At 42.2% G+C, this 18,557-nt stretch overlaps 1 protein-coding gene across 2 annotated transcripts in view; it reads right to left on the minus strand.

The window, feature by feature from the left end:
* The window catches only part of macrod2 (mono-ADP ribosylhydrolase 2), a 439,675-nt gene that overhangs the window by 127,581 nt on the left and 293,537 nt on the right, over nucleotides 1–18,557 (minus strand). For both annotated transcript variants that reach the window (XM_086180851.1, XM_086180850.1), the window contains exon 6: nucleotides 11,281–11,402. In XM_086180851.1, coding sequence (XP_086036977.1) covers nucleotides 11,281–11,402 — 122 coding nt within the window. The remainder of the gene's footprint in view (nucleotides 1–11,280; nucleotides 11,403–18,557) is intronic.

The raw sequence follows: 18,557 nt of genomic DNA on the forward strand, positions 1-18,557 counted from the left end.
CGACAAATATGAACTACAAACAGTACAGAGACTCTCGGTACCTGTCATTCCACTTCTTTATGAATTCCCTTTGATAAAAACACATGGGAACCAATGCATTAACAAAACACAGGAAATAGTTCTGCTTGGTGTGTTTTAGAGTTAGGAGAGGGCTTGCCATGATAAATCAGAAGAGCATACCTGCAGTGAAAAATTGTAAATAATCTCAGAGCAGAGGAGAGAAGCATTAGAATTCAAGTCCCACTGTGTACTCAACACAAATAAGTCTCGAAAAAGAAGGAAGAACAAAGTAGTGCCAAAATAAGTTCTAAAGCACAAAATGTCAACGACATAATACAGCTGGAGAAGAATTACGACTGGCGGAGAGAATAAAACAAAACAATACTTTCCCCGACTAAACTTTAAATTAAGTAGTTGATCAGTCATCCATTTATATCCATTATCTGAAGTTGTGTGTGTAGCTGAAGCTCTTCCTAGTGGAGGATGGGTCTAATACACAGCTGATCTCTCGTTTCCATTTCCCTGAGTAAAAACACCCGTAAATGAAAGCCATCAAGATGATGGCACAGTTAGCAAGTGTTTTAATAATTTCTATAATTAATGTGCCGTATATGAATGCTACTCATGCTGGTTGGTTGGTGTAGTAGCTTCAAACAAGCGCGTAAATAATTCTTTGGATGACATTCATCTTAATCTGAGATGCCCTCTGATTTCTCCCTGGAAAACATTTCATGTGTAGAGCAATCGAGCGAGCGTGGGGGAGAGTGAGCGAGAGTCCCCTGTGTGTCAGCCCACGATAGAGAGACCTTGTACTTGGACCAAACACATCTGTAAGACCAGGGACTATGATTGAAGGATAATTGGGTGCAAGCTTGTTGAAATGAAACCCTGTGATAGAGCAGGAAATTCTAGTTTCATGGACACGTCTCTGGCAAGGTCGACGCTGGGTTCAACACCTGGCTTCATAAAAGCCTCCAGTGAGCGACTGGAAAACAGAGCAGTGAGGCCAACACAAGAGTAGAACCCAAAACTATCTGATTAAAGCCAACAACTCTGCTTCATGTGGTGCTTTTAAATGAATACATAGCCAGCCTGGAAAGCTTATTCTCTGACTTACAATCGTGTTTAACATGTTGTGTTTTACTTCTCCTTAAATAAGTGCATCATACTTCAGAGACCCAGACTCAAGAGGGACCTGAAGGATGACCAAACCCACCAGAGGGGACAGCGCTGCATTGGTAATGTGATGACCAAAAGTATGACAGTTCTGTCCAGTTTTACTCTCTCTCTCTCTCTCATATACGCACACACGCACACACACATTCACACACACAGTGCAGACACTGTTGGCTGAACTGAATCTGCATGGCAATTAACCATAATGATGTAAACAAGAACTCATTCCATCAAGGTCCACTGCCGATGAACAGCAATCTGTTCGACTGTCTGTGATATTGCTGAGTTGAGAAGCAACTGTTGGGCTGTGAGAGACGCCTGCTTTGCATTTAAGGTATTTTACGTATTCCCTCCCTCCTCTGATCAAAGGCAAAGCGTTTATCCGGTGGTGGAGGAAATCTTTGATGACGCCAGTTTTTTAGACTTAAGTACAACGAAAAACAGATGGAAAGCAACTGTAGGAAAATCAGTCTTTCAGGTGTACAGCAGGGACGGGGTTATTTCTGTTGAAATTTTGTATGTATTGGTTTGGATGAGGAGGCTTCAAAGGAAACAAGCTGCGTCTGTCCATGTACTGTCTCGATTCAAGTTCTTCTCTTGTTGTAAACAATGTGATTCAAAGGTAGCCTCCCTCTGGCAAACCACTCCAAAAAAATCAGCACCTCACTGCAGTTCATCTGACAGAGTTGTAGCTAATCAATAATTACCTTAACTTCCCTCCTGCGTGACGTGTTGCAGAAGTCAAACTGAGGGCAAGGACTGACAGAAACGCCTTGTCGTCTCCTGTGTTGCCCACATTCTCCAGGTCTGTTAAATTGTATGTTTAATTAATGCATGCATATTGTGGAGTTCTTGTTTCCTTGCATATGGTGCGAACGACATCTGTTTAATCAACAACTTCCCGTGACAGTCCCTCAGTTGGGTGCAAGCTGTCGTTTCTATTCTCAGATGGTGCTGCAGTGGGATATGAGCCTCATAGAAATTCCAGGGATGGTCTCCAGGAGCTCCTTGCAGCCAGGTAAAGCAGCAGAGGAAGAAGATAAAGTGAAAGCAGTCTGAGTCTTATGCTGCTTGACTGTGCTTTAGTACTTAAATTATTTGAAAAGCCTTTATTATTGTCAGAGCACATTAATTTAGAACGGTGCTGCTGCCATTTCCCTGACAGAACATCCTGGTGGAGTTGCCTTTGTAGGAGACAGAGTATAGTCATACTGATGATTGCTCTTGGCTTCCTGTGCTCGCAATCAAGACGCTAGCATGCTCGCATCAGCCCACTCCACATAGACACTCAGGAGATTACCTTTTCAATACCCATCAACTGTGATTACCCCTCTCGAGGTGTGAGGAAATGTCACATTTTACATATCCTAATATTTCACCTCATATAAAGTTGCGTAGCCCTCCCTGGAGTGAAGGCGATGTCATGTGATGCCGGGGTCATTCCCTTCACCTGCACATGAAGCTCCTCCTCCTGCCGCTGTTGTCATCTTCATCTGAATCAAGTTGGCGGGGTAACTGGGGCACCAATGTTCATTAACATCACCTCAAATACTTTCAGTTTAATGGGAGCTAATTGGCCCAATGTTGCAGATGATTCAGACAAATAGCAGTGACTAATTTAAACGGCGGCGTAACCTTTTAAAAGCTTCAGTCTAATTAACCTTTGTGGATCCACGCAGGTACTGTACGTAGAAGTGGGCCACAGACACTGAATAACTTGCTGGCAACCCTGAGGACTGGTTCATACCCACAGGCTGTGTCTAAACACACATTCTGGGATGCGATGCTTTGAATATTTGAACAAGCCATCTTTTTCTCCTGCAGACCTTAATGGACGGACGAATGCCTGATCAAACGAGTCCGTGTCTGTTTCAACCTTCTGTGTTACTGCTTGATTTGGAAGCCTAAAAATGTCTAACAGGAACAGACTTGGAGACCTTGCTAAAGAGCCCATTGAGAGTTAGAGGGCAAAGCTTTTTGGACATTTATCACAGGAAGAGTCCTCTAAAAGGCCAAAGCTACACAGGATTGCCAAGACCACCCACTCTAGAGGAGGTTTGTGCTTTCACCCCCAAGACAATGTTTCAGTGCACCCGTTCGAAGAGATTCCACTCCTCCTCACTCAACTGTACAGCACACGAGCTGCATTCCTTACTCTTTCTTTGCACACTTGCACGTCTCCTGTTATGATGGCCATTCCCTGTTTAAACTCTGTGTTTTACTGTGTTCATGTTGCCTGTATTTGTATTCTGTTGTAATGTGAATCCTGATTGGAAAACTAATTTCCCCTTATGGGACGATAAAAACATAAAAGGGGTCCAGTGACATGTTTTATTGTGTACATTTAAATGTAAATGTAAATGAAATTGGGTTAAAGATAGAAATATTCATGTCACATTGCAAGAAAGTAGTTTAAGCGCTGCCCCAGTCTCTGCCAGCATTCAGCCGTTGCACCCTCGGAGCGCGGTAGCTGTCCAGATGAAAGCCACAGCTCACTGGCAAAGTGTAACAAAGTTTCCATGGTTTCATAGAGGGATTGAAAGCATAAACTGCTGTGTGTAAGCAGATGAGCAGTAAACATCTTGTTTTTCTATCCCAATTAATGGCACAGTTTACTTTGCTATGATCAGAAGCCAAGTATGTGCACAATCAAGCCTCTATACTTCTCAGAGCCATTATATAATTAAATCTGGAGTCGCTTCCAATCCTGGACAATTATTCATGAGAAAGGAGAGAAAAGCAGATAAAGGAAAGTTTGTGCACGATCTGTGCTAAATGAAAATTAATTAATCACTCGGGGAGTCGACACAGCAAAATGAAAGAGGGCGGAGTAGAAAGTTGGTGGTAGTTTTTGTTGAACATAAATAATGACGAAGACCAACCGGTGCGCTTAAATACAGCTATAAAAAATATATGACCAGTGGCCTACATTAATAAAGATAGAGCAGTAACAATTATTGACTTGAGAACAACAGCAGCTTTTGCATTAAATACACCCTAGAACGCAACCCTCCGTCTGTGTCTGTCTCTCACACCTTGGGGAGCCTCGTCCCTCTGATGCAGTGTTTGTTTGCGCTTCACTTGCTGTCCCTGTCATGTTAAACAGATTATGTGGTGGCTATCAACTCTCATCTTCAAGCGGGGTGTGCATGCTGATGTGTCGCTATGAGATATTGTTTGCGGGAATGCATTCTGGGAACACACGTCGGGTAAAATGAATGGGAGCTAATGTTCCTAGCAGCCTTGGAGAGAGCCAACAGAGAAGGGTGGCTAATCCTATCATTCTACACCATTCATCTCCAATCCACTTGGCTTTTAGCATTTTTCTCAACGGGCAATTTGTGGCTTCCCTGCTGGATCTCCTCGATGCCAGTATGTTATGACTACAAAACACTTCCAGGGCTGCATGACAGTCAGAGCGAGGGACTCTAAAAGCAGTCTGTGACCCTGTCACTGTCCACGCTGACAGCTGCCAGCCCACTGCACACTGCCAGAAATAGCTTAATGACAGATACTTTCAGAAGCATCAAATTGTGGCCTGTCAGTATCAAATTAGAGACAAAGAGAGGCTCAGTAGCCCATAAGATCATTACTCAACAACTGCAATACTCACTGTATCTTCATACCCTGCAAAGCGAAGTCCTTGTTGCTTTTATCTGAGAAGAACACTCCCCAAAGGCTAAATAAAATTAAACAATGATCATGTTTTGCTATTCCTTTACTCTAAAAGGTCACAGTCTACGAACTGTTTAATATGGTCACTAAAACGAAACAGAGTCTAAGGCTGAATGGCTTCCAGATGGTGGCGTCCCCCTCCATGCTGTCTGTCTCTTTCTGCCTGACAGATGCTACACTTGCTTCCAGGGGAGAATCGGAGCAGCCTTCCATGACTAACCAAGACAGGGGACCTGCATTAACCGTCTCCCCAGTTCCTGTAAGGCTTTGCAGCTTTGCAGAGCGAAGGCCCCCCGTGCTCTGACCTTACAGTGCACAAATACCAAAGAGTGCTCGGTTACAATGCACATGCACTCAGGTACTTTTTTTGCTTTTGTCTACATGATGAAAAACCTAAACTTGGCTGTGAGTCAGATATTCAGTCACATGTCAGAAAATGCATGACTCTTTAACTCAGGAAACACCATCCACTTCTCCACATGTCGTCTTCTGAATGTTCTGTCGATTCAGTTGTATGGTAATGCTGAGTCAAGCAAACTCAGCTGTTTCCATGATAACGTCGCATGCCGAGTACATCAGAGCAACCACGATGAGGTGTTTTAAGACGTCCTGGCTCAGGAAACTACTGAGAGTCCGCAAGAGCTCCTCACTGCTATCAACCAGAGAGATAGTGTTATTATTGCGATTCAAGCAAAGAATCAATCAATCAAAAATCAATATTTCTAGTTTCATTTCCACTTTGGCGCTTCACCTCAGCTTCTCTAAAAACATAAAGTAACAAGCACTGAGCAGAGGAGGGGGCTGTTTGACAACACGCCGCTCCTCAGCCCTGAGCAGGCTGCACAGCTCTCCCATGACTCCCCCGTGTAATGTAGCAGAGCCCAGTCGGCAATGCTGGCATCCTGGCCGTGGGCTGTGGTCAGTCAGAGCCCAGGGAACTGTGACAGCCTGCTGCTCTTTCAGCCACAGCAAAAAAGGAAAAAAGAAAAAAAAAGGGGGAAAAAAAGCATTGAACCATGAGTCCTCAAAGCAAAGAAAGAAATAAACATGACTATCACACACACATTCACACAGGCCCCAGGAAGATGCATATAAAAGACTAGAGTGTGTTTGTACACACATACTTTCCAGGATGCACGGCAGCTTTAGAAAACACAGCTCAATAGGCCATCTGACATTTATGCAGAGATGGAGACAGAGTGAGGGTGTTACTACCTGCGCCGTTCCAGCTAGCTTTCAACTTCAGTATGGGGGTTAAACGGCAGGTTTCTTGGCTCAGGTAGCTCGTCATTTTTCATCTGAAGGCTCTCCTTCAGTCAGGCCTATTCTCGCATCCTTCAGCCCAGAGGTGGTCAGATCAACAAAATATGCACATCTGTCTTTACATTTCAGCCAGTACAGGCTTGGCAAAGTGTTCAACAAGAGCCTGAAGCATTTAAATCCCTACTGTTAATTCACTGGACACTCCCAAAGCAAATCCACAGTTAATCACCCTATTATCTGTCAACACTAAACCACACGATCCATTACAGAGAGCTACTCCACTGAACTGGGATTTAATAGATTTGCAGATATGGATGGAGGCTGTTCATGATAGTGGTGGCGAGGACAGCAGCCCTATAGCAGCAGACAGGAATTACCCTGGGTTGTTGAAAATTCACATTTTCCATCTTCCTCTGTGTCTCCCAGTAGAGCTGTAAATCAGTGCAACATCACTTAGGGACAGGAAAAGCTCTTCTATCTAATTTCTGACTTCTGGGGATACTAGCAAATGTTCAGTCACACACTGAGCTGCCCTAAGGTAAAGGAAATGCATTTTCACTTCTGAAATGCAGTGGTATTTCCCTTCTTGTCTTGACATGCTACAGTCAGAAGAAGATTTTGATGTGTAGATTGTGACTGTGGTACCCGTACTGTTTCTTAGCCTGGAGGCTAACTTTGAGCTTTTAGAAACAGGGATTAACTACTGAGCTCTGCTTCTTTTTAATCTTTCATGCTGAAGTTTATTTTGTGTTAGGCTTTGTTTTGACTCCTATTCCTTTGTAATGTCCTGGAATCCCCATCAGGGAGCCGAGCCGTCTAGGATTCCCAAATGTAGCCACCCCACCCCCCACCCCACTTCTTTTGCCCACTGTTAGACCCACTTGGCTGGGTGCCTGTCTTCAGCAGGATCTGTTTGGGGTGTTTTTAATGTTACACAGCACAGCAGGCCACTTTCGGATGATTCAGAATGAGTTTAGCACTGATCAACTGACCAAAAACGTGTGCCCAGTGCTCAGGAGAACTCTTCCAGCCTCTCTCCAAGGCAGTGTAGAATGAAATTCATTAAGGCTGCATTCTTGCATGAAGACAGACACGGTCTTTTTTTCATTTTGGTTTTGGTAAGAATAAAAAAAGCAGGATTCTGGTATCTTTGCAGCAAGGACGGATGAAATGAAGGATGGTTAGGATAATGTAATAGCTGGGCTCATCGTGCAAGGCCAGTCAATCACAGCGCATGACTGTTTTCACTGAAGGCATTCTCGACAGAGAGCAGCTGTATAAATACATTAGACAGGATCCAGACAGCTCCCTGTGAAAACACAGACTCTGCGTCGCACAAATATATGGACGATTACATAAATAAATCAAGCAATAAGCCTAAACTAAATAAACAGTGAATTGGTATGATGTGGAGGATATTTTTGTGTGATGAGGCCTGCATGCTACCGATCTGTCCCTGGAAAACAATGTTCTACGCATCGGTGTCATCTTAGAAGTCTTATAATCAGCTGGAATGCAGCCGATTCTGATATGACTTCAGTAGCCACGTTAGTCACCAAGCTTCACAATCCACTGAGTTGCTACCCAGAGGTGTGTGTTATTCAGCAGAGCGGGAGTGGGTCACACTCATCTAGAATAGAACTGGCACTCATCTCTATCAGTGATGGGTACGTACTTCATTGATTGGCCTCTGATGAGTCTGTGGGTAGTTTGTTTGCTCCTGAAAATGTGATGAAAGGTCACAGATCATCTGGACCAGACTGAGACGAGCGGTTCAGAGCGAAGAGCCTGGGATGGTGTGTGAATGAGACTGCCTGCGGTGAATTGTGTGGGAACAGTTGAATCAAAAGCTGCTGTGATTCACTCGCTAAACCTTGTGCCTTTTGGTTGCTTTAAAGGGCAAAAATGTGTCTTGAAGAGGTGGAACAAATACGTGCAAGAAGCACATTTCTTCATTTACTGGAATTAAAGGAGACAAACAAATATAGCAACCCAGTCTCATGTCAAAACGTGAAAAGGCTACGTTTGTCCACAGTGCAAAACGTATCAGTTCTACGACAAAGGCCTAAAAACTGTGAAATGTGGATGCTTTTTTCCTCATTGGAACGCTGGTAGGTCATGTGACTCTTTCATGCGGGCCTCTCAAAACAAAAACATGGCGGCCGCTCCTGTCATTTTCTGAGGAAAGTGCCTTATTCCAAGATAGTTTTGATTTAATCAAGCATTCTGATGACATTTCTAGCGAGAAATATACATTTCACTTTCATAATCTTCTCTCAGTTCTTGTGTAGAATCTTTGGTTTGTTCGTTATTACGATGAATCTTTCACCTCTCGGAAGAGAGTCGTTACAGTGTCACGTTTTCTGCGGTTGTTATGATTTAAACCACGGAAACCTAAATGGCGTTTATGTCATTGCATTTTGTCGTTACATTGCGTCGTTACCTGAGTTGATAATATATTTGTTTGGTTGTTGACTAATAAAAATAATATAAAACATATTGGCCCAGGAATTACCATCAAAATATTTAAAAAAACGACATCAAACCACCACAAATGCGATCCTTATGGAGGACAGAACAACATACTAAAATTTCAACTTCCTAGGTTAAAAGAGAAAATTCCTATCCCCTTGTGAAACTGGGCAAAATCAGGGTCTGGGACTTCTGCACTCCTAGAGCCGTTGTTCTGTCCTCCATAAGGATCGCATCTGTGCTGGTTTGACCCCCCAAGTCCTTTCTGCTGTCCGTAAAGGGCGTGGCAAAGTCCAATAAAGTCTATCAATCAATAACTTGGTCAAAGTTGCTCCAAGTGTCCAAGAGATTTCTGGGATGAGATCACACCTCTGCCAGAAACCAATATTTAAAACTTTGAAGCCCCACCTCCTTCCTGAAGCTACTTCCTGTTTGGGAGGGGGTTCTAGAATTATTCCACCAGATTACGATTTTATGAATTTTAGAGGCCTCACAGTTCAAGTTTCAGGTCTGAATCCACTGTAGAGGCCAAATGAGAGCAAAAGAGCAACAGGGTCAAAGGGTCAATAGGCCTCATGTCTCAGCCAGGCCTCAAAGGGTTAAGTGAGCCTTTTGGAGCTCCTTTGAAAAAAGGCCTGACACCAATCTTGTTCAGGACCAACATGAAGAAGGATCTTTGGGAACATTTTCACATCTTTAAGACCGCCTTGACTCCTTTTTATAGCAGGAGTCACTGAACAGCACAAAGCTGCTATTTCAGCCCATCAGGCCTCATTTCTGATCAATTATTATTGTTTGAAACAAAGCTTAATATCAATTATTTAGTTTTTAAGGAAGGATTAAAGTGTTGTTGTACTGCAATACCTACTGTACAGCATCAGAGACGGTCAGTTATTGATTGCCTGAATGATTGATTTACCCCAGAAGAGGAACAGCTTTGTTGGAGCAGTAAAAATACACACATCAGAACGGAAAAAAATTACATTTGAAAAGAAATGACATGACATTACCAGCACAATATATGAAGAACAGTTAGGATAAATTTAACTTGCCAAATAGTTTGGATTTCTTTAATGATATCCTTGATTAACCCAGACATCAGTGTGGTTTGTTTCACTCAATATAGCGTGAAATGGTAGAACTAAAAGGCCACCTCTGAGTGCAGGAGTTCGCCTCTGTGACGGATGTGACGTCAGCAGACCGCGCCCACTAGTTTGAATCATTGTTTATATTCTTAATGCTGATTGGTGGATCTATAATGGTTACAAATGGACTTTGTAGGTCGAATAAACATCCAGAAATTAAACGAATTTGTCGATTGTCTTATTAATCAAAAGATAAAATATTAAAAATATTTGTTTTTTTTTTCCACGGAGTGAGCAACAACTTCCGGATTTTCTCACGGAAGAACGGGGGGCCGACTTCCACGAAAGCGGACATATGGAATTATTTTTATTGAACAGCTGTAGTCAACAATCACACAAACAACAACAAACAAGCGTAGCTATTTTATATTTTGATGGTAATTCCTGGGCCAATATGTTTTATATTATTTTTATTAGTCAACAACCAAACAAATATATTATCAACTCAGGTAACGACGCAATGTAACGACAAAATGCAATGACATAAACGGCATTTAGGTTTCCGTGGTTTAAATCATAACAACCGCAGAAAACGTGACACTGTAACGACTCTCTTCCGAGAGGTGAAAGATTCATCGTAATAACGAACAAACCAAAGATTATACACAAGAACTGAGCGAAGATTATGAAAGTAAAATGTATATTTCTCGCTAGAAATGTCATCAGAATGCTTGATTAAATCAAAACTATCTTGGAATAAGGCACTTTCCTCAGAAAATGACAGGAGCGGCCGCCATGTTTTTGTTTTGAGAGGCCCGCATGAAAGAGTCACATGACCTACCAGCGTTCCAATGGGGAAAAAAGCATCCACATTTCACAGTTTTTAGGCCTTTGTCGTAGAACTGATACGTTTTGCACTGTGGACAAACGTAGCCTTTTCATGTTTTGACATCAGACTGGGTTGAATATAAATAAAAAGTACTTCTTCCTGAGCCCTACACCCCCCCCCCCCCCCCAACACCAAGCTCAGACAAAAAAATGACCCTGCTGACAGGCAGACAGACAGAAAGACACGGGTGAAACCATAACCTCCTTGCCGGAGGCAATAAATAAAAAAACTAATCTACATAAAAGCTTTTCAAAGAATTAGTAAAATGTCAGGGTTGTTTTTTTTTTTAACCTATAAGTGGCTTTCCAAACAATGACACAGGAAAAACAGAATCTTTTCTAAGGATGTTAATATTGAGAGGTGGATACAGAGGCTTGCTTTCCATTTAATCACCAGCTAAAGTAGTCAAGCTTTCATTTAAAAAACATGAAACATTACCATTTTGTTGTGTTCCGTGCTTCTTTTGTTTAACTAAAGAAGATTAAAGCTTTTCAGAAGTGTATCTGAAATGAAAGATGCTAAATCCTTTTTGTCTGTGCACCTTTTCTAAATTTTCTCAAAATTTTCAAAGACAGCCTCTCTCACTGAAGGTTTACTCGCTGTCGAACAAGAAACAACAGAAGGAAAAACTTGGTTGTTTTATTTGTTCCCCAGCTGCACAGAAAAGAGACCAGTTTGTCCACAGATGACTTGGAGAGTGCTGGTGTGTATTCGACTCACCACAGTGCTCAAGCCATGTTCCTTCATCAGCCTGAGGCAGTTCCGGTAGCAGGAGGTGAGGTCGAGGGTCTCGTATGGGCCCACATGCCCTCTGGCCACTGGGCCCACAGTGTGGATCACATCTGTCAGAAAGGGATGACACATCATTTTTTTTTTTTTTTAAATACAGGAATTAATTCTGTTACGGCTGCATTTCTGAGAATCATGTAAGCCGACGCCTGTCATTCAGTAACCAGCTGAGCCCCAAAACTGATCGGTCGCCAATGAAAGTGAGAAATATCATCAGTATTGACTTTAAGTGGCTGATGCCATCTAGTGGCCACAGTAATTATGACAACAAGACAGTGATAAATCAGATGAGTTCAGATTTATAATGTTTAGAACATCAGGCTACCAAAAAAGACAGGAGGTGATCTCACAACAACAACTCAGATGACCATGTGAAACACGGCAATGATAGAGTACCAACATATTACAATATTTAATGAAAGAAAACACAACAAGACTCAACAAAAGGAGTCAAAGTACGACTTCTGCGAGATGAATGCTGGGAGAAATCACGGAGAATGATTACACAAAGAAATTGTTTCGCATCATGGGCGGCAATCACAAGGATACGGGTCCATTCGTTTGAGTTGAATGCACAAATACCCTGTCACATATTAGACGAATAAAGCAGTCAGGTAGAGGATGTGCATCGTAACTCCACAATAGTATACCAAAACAAAATAAAAATGAAGGACATAAGATGACTTATGGTATTATCATATGTTATTGTATCATTATCATACAAATATTTCATTTTCAGGTATTGTTTTTACAGCTGTGATGTCATTTTAAAGTGGGGAAATATTGGATAAAGGCTGAGGTGGTAGATGGGTCTCACACACACACACACACACACACACACACACACACACACACACACACACACACACACACACACACACACAGGGATCCCTGTAACCTCAACTAGCTCAACTAACCAGGATCTTTTCCTCCCCTTCAACTAACCATCGTTGTTTTTCAGCCGCAATTTGGAACGTGACTTTGTCGACTCCGAATCAGCATCATATACAAAATATGATGAATGTGACAATGAGCCCGGATGGCGTGAACAACCCTCAGTCTGAAATGAGTGCATTTATTCTGTAACTGAAAAGGAAGCTTAAACTGAAAATCAATTATTCCATCTACTCAGATATTCATATCTCTCCTTCTCCTCCCTTCAAATATTAACGTCCTTCTTGTCAATCACTGTTCTCGAGGTCCGACCTGGACCGCAGAATGCAGCCTCTTAATTGTGATGTGATGACAGGAAAATTAAGCGAATCCAAGCAATGTCTTAAAAGGGACATCAACTGCTTGACTCCCCCTCTCAACGCTGGACAGGACAGGTCAAGATCTACGCGAGGAGGGACTCCGAGCACGCTGCACTGAAGCACGCTGAGGGTTTGTGGAATTAAGATGGATGCGCGTGTTTGTGTTCACTCAAAATCAGCCTGTTTCACAGTGTAAAAATAACAACATTCCGCTTCATTCAGCAGAATTGGCTGATAAATCTCATTAAATGTAGATTAGCTATGACTCATTCATTTGCATTTCAACACGGCGAGTCCCACTTTGTGAGCAGAGAAATATTAAATCCCTGTAAAAGTATGACGACGGAAAAATCCGACCCGGTTAGATGAGGGCACGTGACGGAAACACAGCAGCCTCAAGTGTAATCTCACCATTTACTTCTACAATAAAACACTTAGCCTCACTTTCTCACAGAACAAATTTAAGCTGTATTGCTACTCAACTTGATCATAAATCTTTTATAGATTAAATTTAGTGCTCAGTTGCATGTCTGGTAGCTTAATAGGTCAGGATGATAAAATGAAGGGGGAATCAAACAGCTTTCACCAGCGTTGCTTGAGGCCTTCGGAGGAGGTAAGGAAGAGAGAGGTGCGGGTGATCCCCGGCTAAGCTGCCATAACAATGGAGCTGTCTAAACTACAGAGCAGCAGCCTGAAAATTGAATAGCACAATGTGGTTATAATGGCACACGTGTGAAGTTGTTTTTTGTGCATAATTCATGGCGTTCCTCACTACAAGAGCAGTAACATGCCAATTAGAGTGTGGGCAAGCGCCACAAAACAGACTACTGGTGAATTCATGAAAATTTAAAGGGCTGGTCTTTATCTGGCCAGTACCAATATCTCTGCTCGCACCCTCAACGCTTCTATAGCAGATAAATATTTATACAGCTGTGTTTCTGGAAGGTTTCACTTTGGAGAGAAGGACAGTTGCTGAATTTACAGCTCCAAAGCACTCAAGCACATACATCTCTGAGACCAGAAATGATCTCGCTACCTTTGGAGGGACTGATGAGTCAATCTCTGATCACTTAGAATGAGGGGAAGAAAACAACAACAACTGTATGGAATCAAACAAACAAACAAACAAACAAATCCTTGCTTGCTGCAGATATGGACTTGACAGCGAGATGCATTTGAAGACAAGTCCGAATGCCTAAAGGTTATGGCTTCCATCCTACTTCTGTTTCAGGCTCTGAAGAGTTATTTATGACTGCACGATTTTTCAATACATAAATTAAACAGGGCTGATCTTTGCAGCACAAGAGTAAAAAGCTCTGGCAGATAATCCATCCAACAAAGGTCTCTATCATCATTGTTGGGAGCCCTTGGTGGAGCCCTCAGCTTCTATTATTATTGTCATCCATTAACGCACAGACACATTTCAGCGTACATCTTCTTTGCTGACAAACACTTACTGACATACGTGAACTATTATCTCCAGCCACATCAATCTACCTTAGCAGGGTTGAGAAGATTACCAACGGTCCTGCTGCACCAGAGGGGGTTAAGCGTGATTGCTAGGAAAATCATGGACGCAGTAAAAAGGGATGATGAAATACTTTAAAAGGAAGTGAGTAATCTGTCAATATCAGACAATATCAGATCTTCACGGAAAAGTAATATTCTCTGGTCCGGGATTCTAATAAACACGGGACTAGTCTGGGACTTAAAAATCCAATCATTTCATTTCATTAGAAGCGAACTAGGGAGGGTAAATTGCTGGACACAGCTGAACAGAGCCTGTTCCGCAGACACAGAAGAAGTCATTAAGGAATTGAGGGAACTCTTCTTTATCACACATCCTACAAAATCCCCACAGCCCACACCTCCTTCAAGACCTATACCTTTGCAATTCCACCAGTAGTTAATTAGCTTCCACTCCTAGCAGTGTTTTTAGCAGCTTTAAGGTTAGGCCTCCTTCATCATCACTATGGTTACAGAAACAATCGTGGGGTTCAGGTTAGGGGACACACGGCATTCGGGGTCGGAAATATGAAACTTGGAGCTGTAAACAGGAAATGAGGGAAGTCAAGTGATGTGCTTTTCTGCCCATATATGGATGTCATCTGATTTCCTCTCTTGCCCCGTCATAATCAGAACAGCCACCACACACACACTACTTTTCTTGGTCTCAGCAGCACTTTTCTAATAAGTTTTTGGGGGTTTATGTGGACGGTTGTTAATCTACTGGGTGAGGAGTGGAGAAAATGCAACAAAATGTAATCATCCTATGCGACTCAGACTGAAAATCATTCTTAACAAGAAAAAAATATTAAATTCAAGCAAGTTTTCATGTTGTTAATAAATTGGTAATCAGTACCAAGTTGAATCACTGAGTCAAGCTGCTGTGGCCTAAACAACTGATTAAGATGCACTTGATCCTCTTGACTTGCCTGAACTGTTGTAACTCGCAATAAGATCCCCAATTCTAGTCTGCATTCATTAATGAACAATTTACAATGGAAGCACAGTTTATTTGGTTTGAATAAAGTCTAGGAAACATGTTCATCAATAACGAAATAAAGTGTGTAAACACACACACACACACACACACACACACACACACACACACACACGCATACAAAGCAACAGCAGTTCCTTGCAGACAATTTGGTTATGCATTTGCAATTCTGTCCCGGTGCTATAAAACATGAAATTGCCTCTTGTTCTGACATTTTGCAGGTGCAACACATCTCTAAATAACTGTTGTTGTTTTAAAAGTGCACCAAAGTCTTTAATTCATGCAGGTTAAGAGGAGAGGCTGTCAAAACCCTGTTCAAACCAGTTCCCCTCGTTCATTCCTCGGCAGAAAATCCTTCAGCACTCCAAATGCTAAGAGAAACCTTTCAGTGTAAAACGTAATGCTGGATATATTTTCCTCGTGCAGATCTTTTCAGATGCACATATCTTGACATATTCTTCTAAGAGGCAGCAGTCTTTGTGTGAAAAGCGCAGGAAAATCTAGAGATCAGAAGGGGACAAGAGCAAATTCCTGTTACTGTAAGGTGTGTGTGAGAGAGAGAGAGAGAGAGAGAGAGAGAGAGAGAGAGAGAGAGAGAGAGAGAAAGATAGATGCACAAATAGAAAAATTCCTGATGGCATGGAGACATCGCTCGTGGGAAGAGATCTTTGGTAAGTGTTGGGGATGGTTTGGACATGAAATGACCCCTTAACACACCAACTGTGGAGAACAAGTGTGAACATCTTAGACAAGCCTACTAAAATATTCCTCAGCGCTCTACTGAGGGGACATGCACACTTCAAAGACGCCACTTTCTTAGCAACTGAAAGTCTTTTTAAATATCTTGACTTCATTTAAAAGTGAAGTTCTGTGCTATTTCAGAGCAGGGCCAGCACTTCACAGCCTAATCAATCTTTCATTTTCACTTGCCTGCACTGACTTTGAAGCTGCTTTACTGTTTCACATCATAACAATTCACACGTTCCACTGTAGTGGAGCTGCTCCTGAATGGTCCCATTCTCGCCAACAACCCTCCGGGTACAATATAAACACCGTTAATACCAAAGAGATATGGATAAAAGGACCCTCGTTTAGATCTATTATAATTCAAAAGAGCCAGCAGACAGTAATCAAACCGAGCAGCCCATGGCAATTATCTTCCACACTTAAGAACCACCAAAGCAAAAAATGACTTACAGTCCATTAAGAAATGCAGCCAAAATTGAATTTAAATGCAGTCATTATTTTTATAAGCCAGACTTTGTGTTGGGAGAGGACTGTCTGCTTATTGGTTTGTGAGTGTCTTGCTGATGGAATTAAATGCGTCTATAAAGTTGTATGACTGATCACAAAATGATTTTATACACTCTTGACGTTACGAGCTTTTTTTTCCTAATGATTGCAGGTGAAGAGCTAACTCTTTGTTGAATGCAGCACGCTGAGAAGGCTGAGCTAGTGTAATATGCATTTTCTCAAATAATACTAAATTATTTGCATGTTTTTATTTGCTATGTAGGTGTGAAGGAAGGAAAGACTGCTTGATGTAGCGTGAAACGGCGGGATTTCTTCCAGCCAGGTAACGGATGCTTGGTGTTGTGCAACGACTTCTCTATTAGACTTGAGTTGGAATGCAGCAGAGCATAGTGAAGACAGAAGATCAATCAAACAGCATCGCGCTCGCGTAAGTTTCAGTGCCATTAATACTGAATTTCATTTTGATTTTTCTCTTAAATATAAACAACACAAAAAAAAGGAAAAGAAAACACAGGAGAGCAGAAGGAGGACTGTCATTGAAGGGCTAATTAATCACTGAGTCGCGTCCACTGTTTAACACCACTGCTCTCCATGGATGGAAACTTTCAAGAGTCTTTCAGCTACACTACACCTTCGTCGGGGATGTCAAAACACACTCACAAAAACAGCTTTATTCAGTGTACATAATTAACAGTAACATAAGCCAGTATGTGCGAGTTATTGTGAGAACTACAAAGAAAAGTCCGAGTGTACTTGGTTTATGTTTGAGACATGATATTTAAACCAAGATGAGGAAGCTGTAATTGTTTCATTTACATTGATTCTTCCTGACAGAATTGGTGAAATTTTGTCATTACTCAAAAAAACATAACAACACAGTGCAACTGATCCTTATCACGAGTTCCTAATAATAAGTCAAAGCAAAACAAGTGTATTGCCACTCTGACCGTGTAGCTCATGTAAAGGGTTGGAACAGCACTCATCAATCAGCCACAACTTTGAACCCACTGGCAGCTTGAGTGGAGAGAATGATACAAAAGCCCTGCAGTAAATCCAACCCTCATTAGTGTTCAATTTTCAATGAAACTGTTTTGGAGGCAGCTGTTGATTTACTGCAGTGGTCATTTTGAAGGCTGATTCGGCTGCGCTGTTCCTAATATTTAATCAGAACTATTTCTATACATGGGATGGACAAAATATTAAGAATACCTCCCAATTTCAAACATGGCCTGTGAGAAGGAGGAGTGGGGGGGGGGGGGTAGGACTGTACACCAGTTCTCAAAATAACATCATGTAAAACAGCCAATATGCAGCTGAGCTGGCTGAGGATGCGAGATCAGACAGATCAGAGGTGAAGAGAGAGACGCTATCAACTGATAGAATCAAATTCCCACAGGGACCCTGCAACTTCTGAGGAAACTAAGCAAGTCAACTAAAGAGCCAAGCTGTGTCTGAAGGGAGGCCCACCCCCACTCTAAAACCGCCGTCATAGGAGGTCTGCCCGGCAACCTCAAGGCTGATGCTAATGACACAAGACCACTGAGGGGATCCGATGTCACGATGGACCTCAGGGAAGTCTCAGCGAGTTCAGATGGAAAACTTCCTCTGTGCTCCAGCTATAACAGCGTCTTATTATTTCTATTTGTAATTAATCAGACAGCTGATGTTCCATATGCAGGTCTTGAAGGAGTTGATTTTCATCAGATTGACTCGGTGCATGGAGGAAAGCACCACTGATCTGTGTGTTGAGCTTAGGGCTGGGTGCCATGTCCCCCTGATATGATATTACGTATGATACTGGGTTTACATCTACATCAATACCAGCAAGCAAGTTGGAACACGGCAAACGATGCTAGATGGCGCTGTGCAGAGGGGACCCATTACCTGCTGCACCACTGAGGAACGCTCGCTACTGTGACTGGTAGCCAGCAAGTAGCCTGAGTGATACGAAACTTTCAGAGAAGAAAATTGGACATGTTGGAGGATAACTGGAGAGCGAGGTAATGCGCTGGAGCTGGAGCCTGGGAGAGAAGCTGCGTCCGCTGTTTAAAGGTTTTTGGGTTAAAAAAAACCCTCTGATGTGAATGAAAAGACTATTTACTACAAGTGTTGTCAAAGTAAAGTTGTAGTTGGCACAGGCAACACCAGCAACGTATTCCACCACCTTAACAGAAAACATGTGTTGAAATATTACAGAG

This window comes from Aulostomus chinensis, chromosome 16, assembly GCF_037954235.1.
Source record: "Aulostomus chinensis isolate RoL2024-O1b breed Wild chromosome 16, RoL_Achi_v1.0, whole genome shotgun sequence".
NCBI lineage: Eukaryota > Metazoa > Chordata > Actinopteri > Syngnathiformes > Aulostomidae > Aulostomus > Aulostomus chinensis.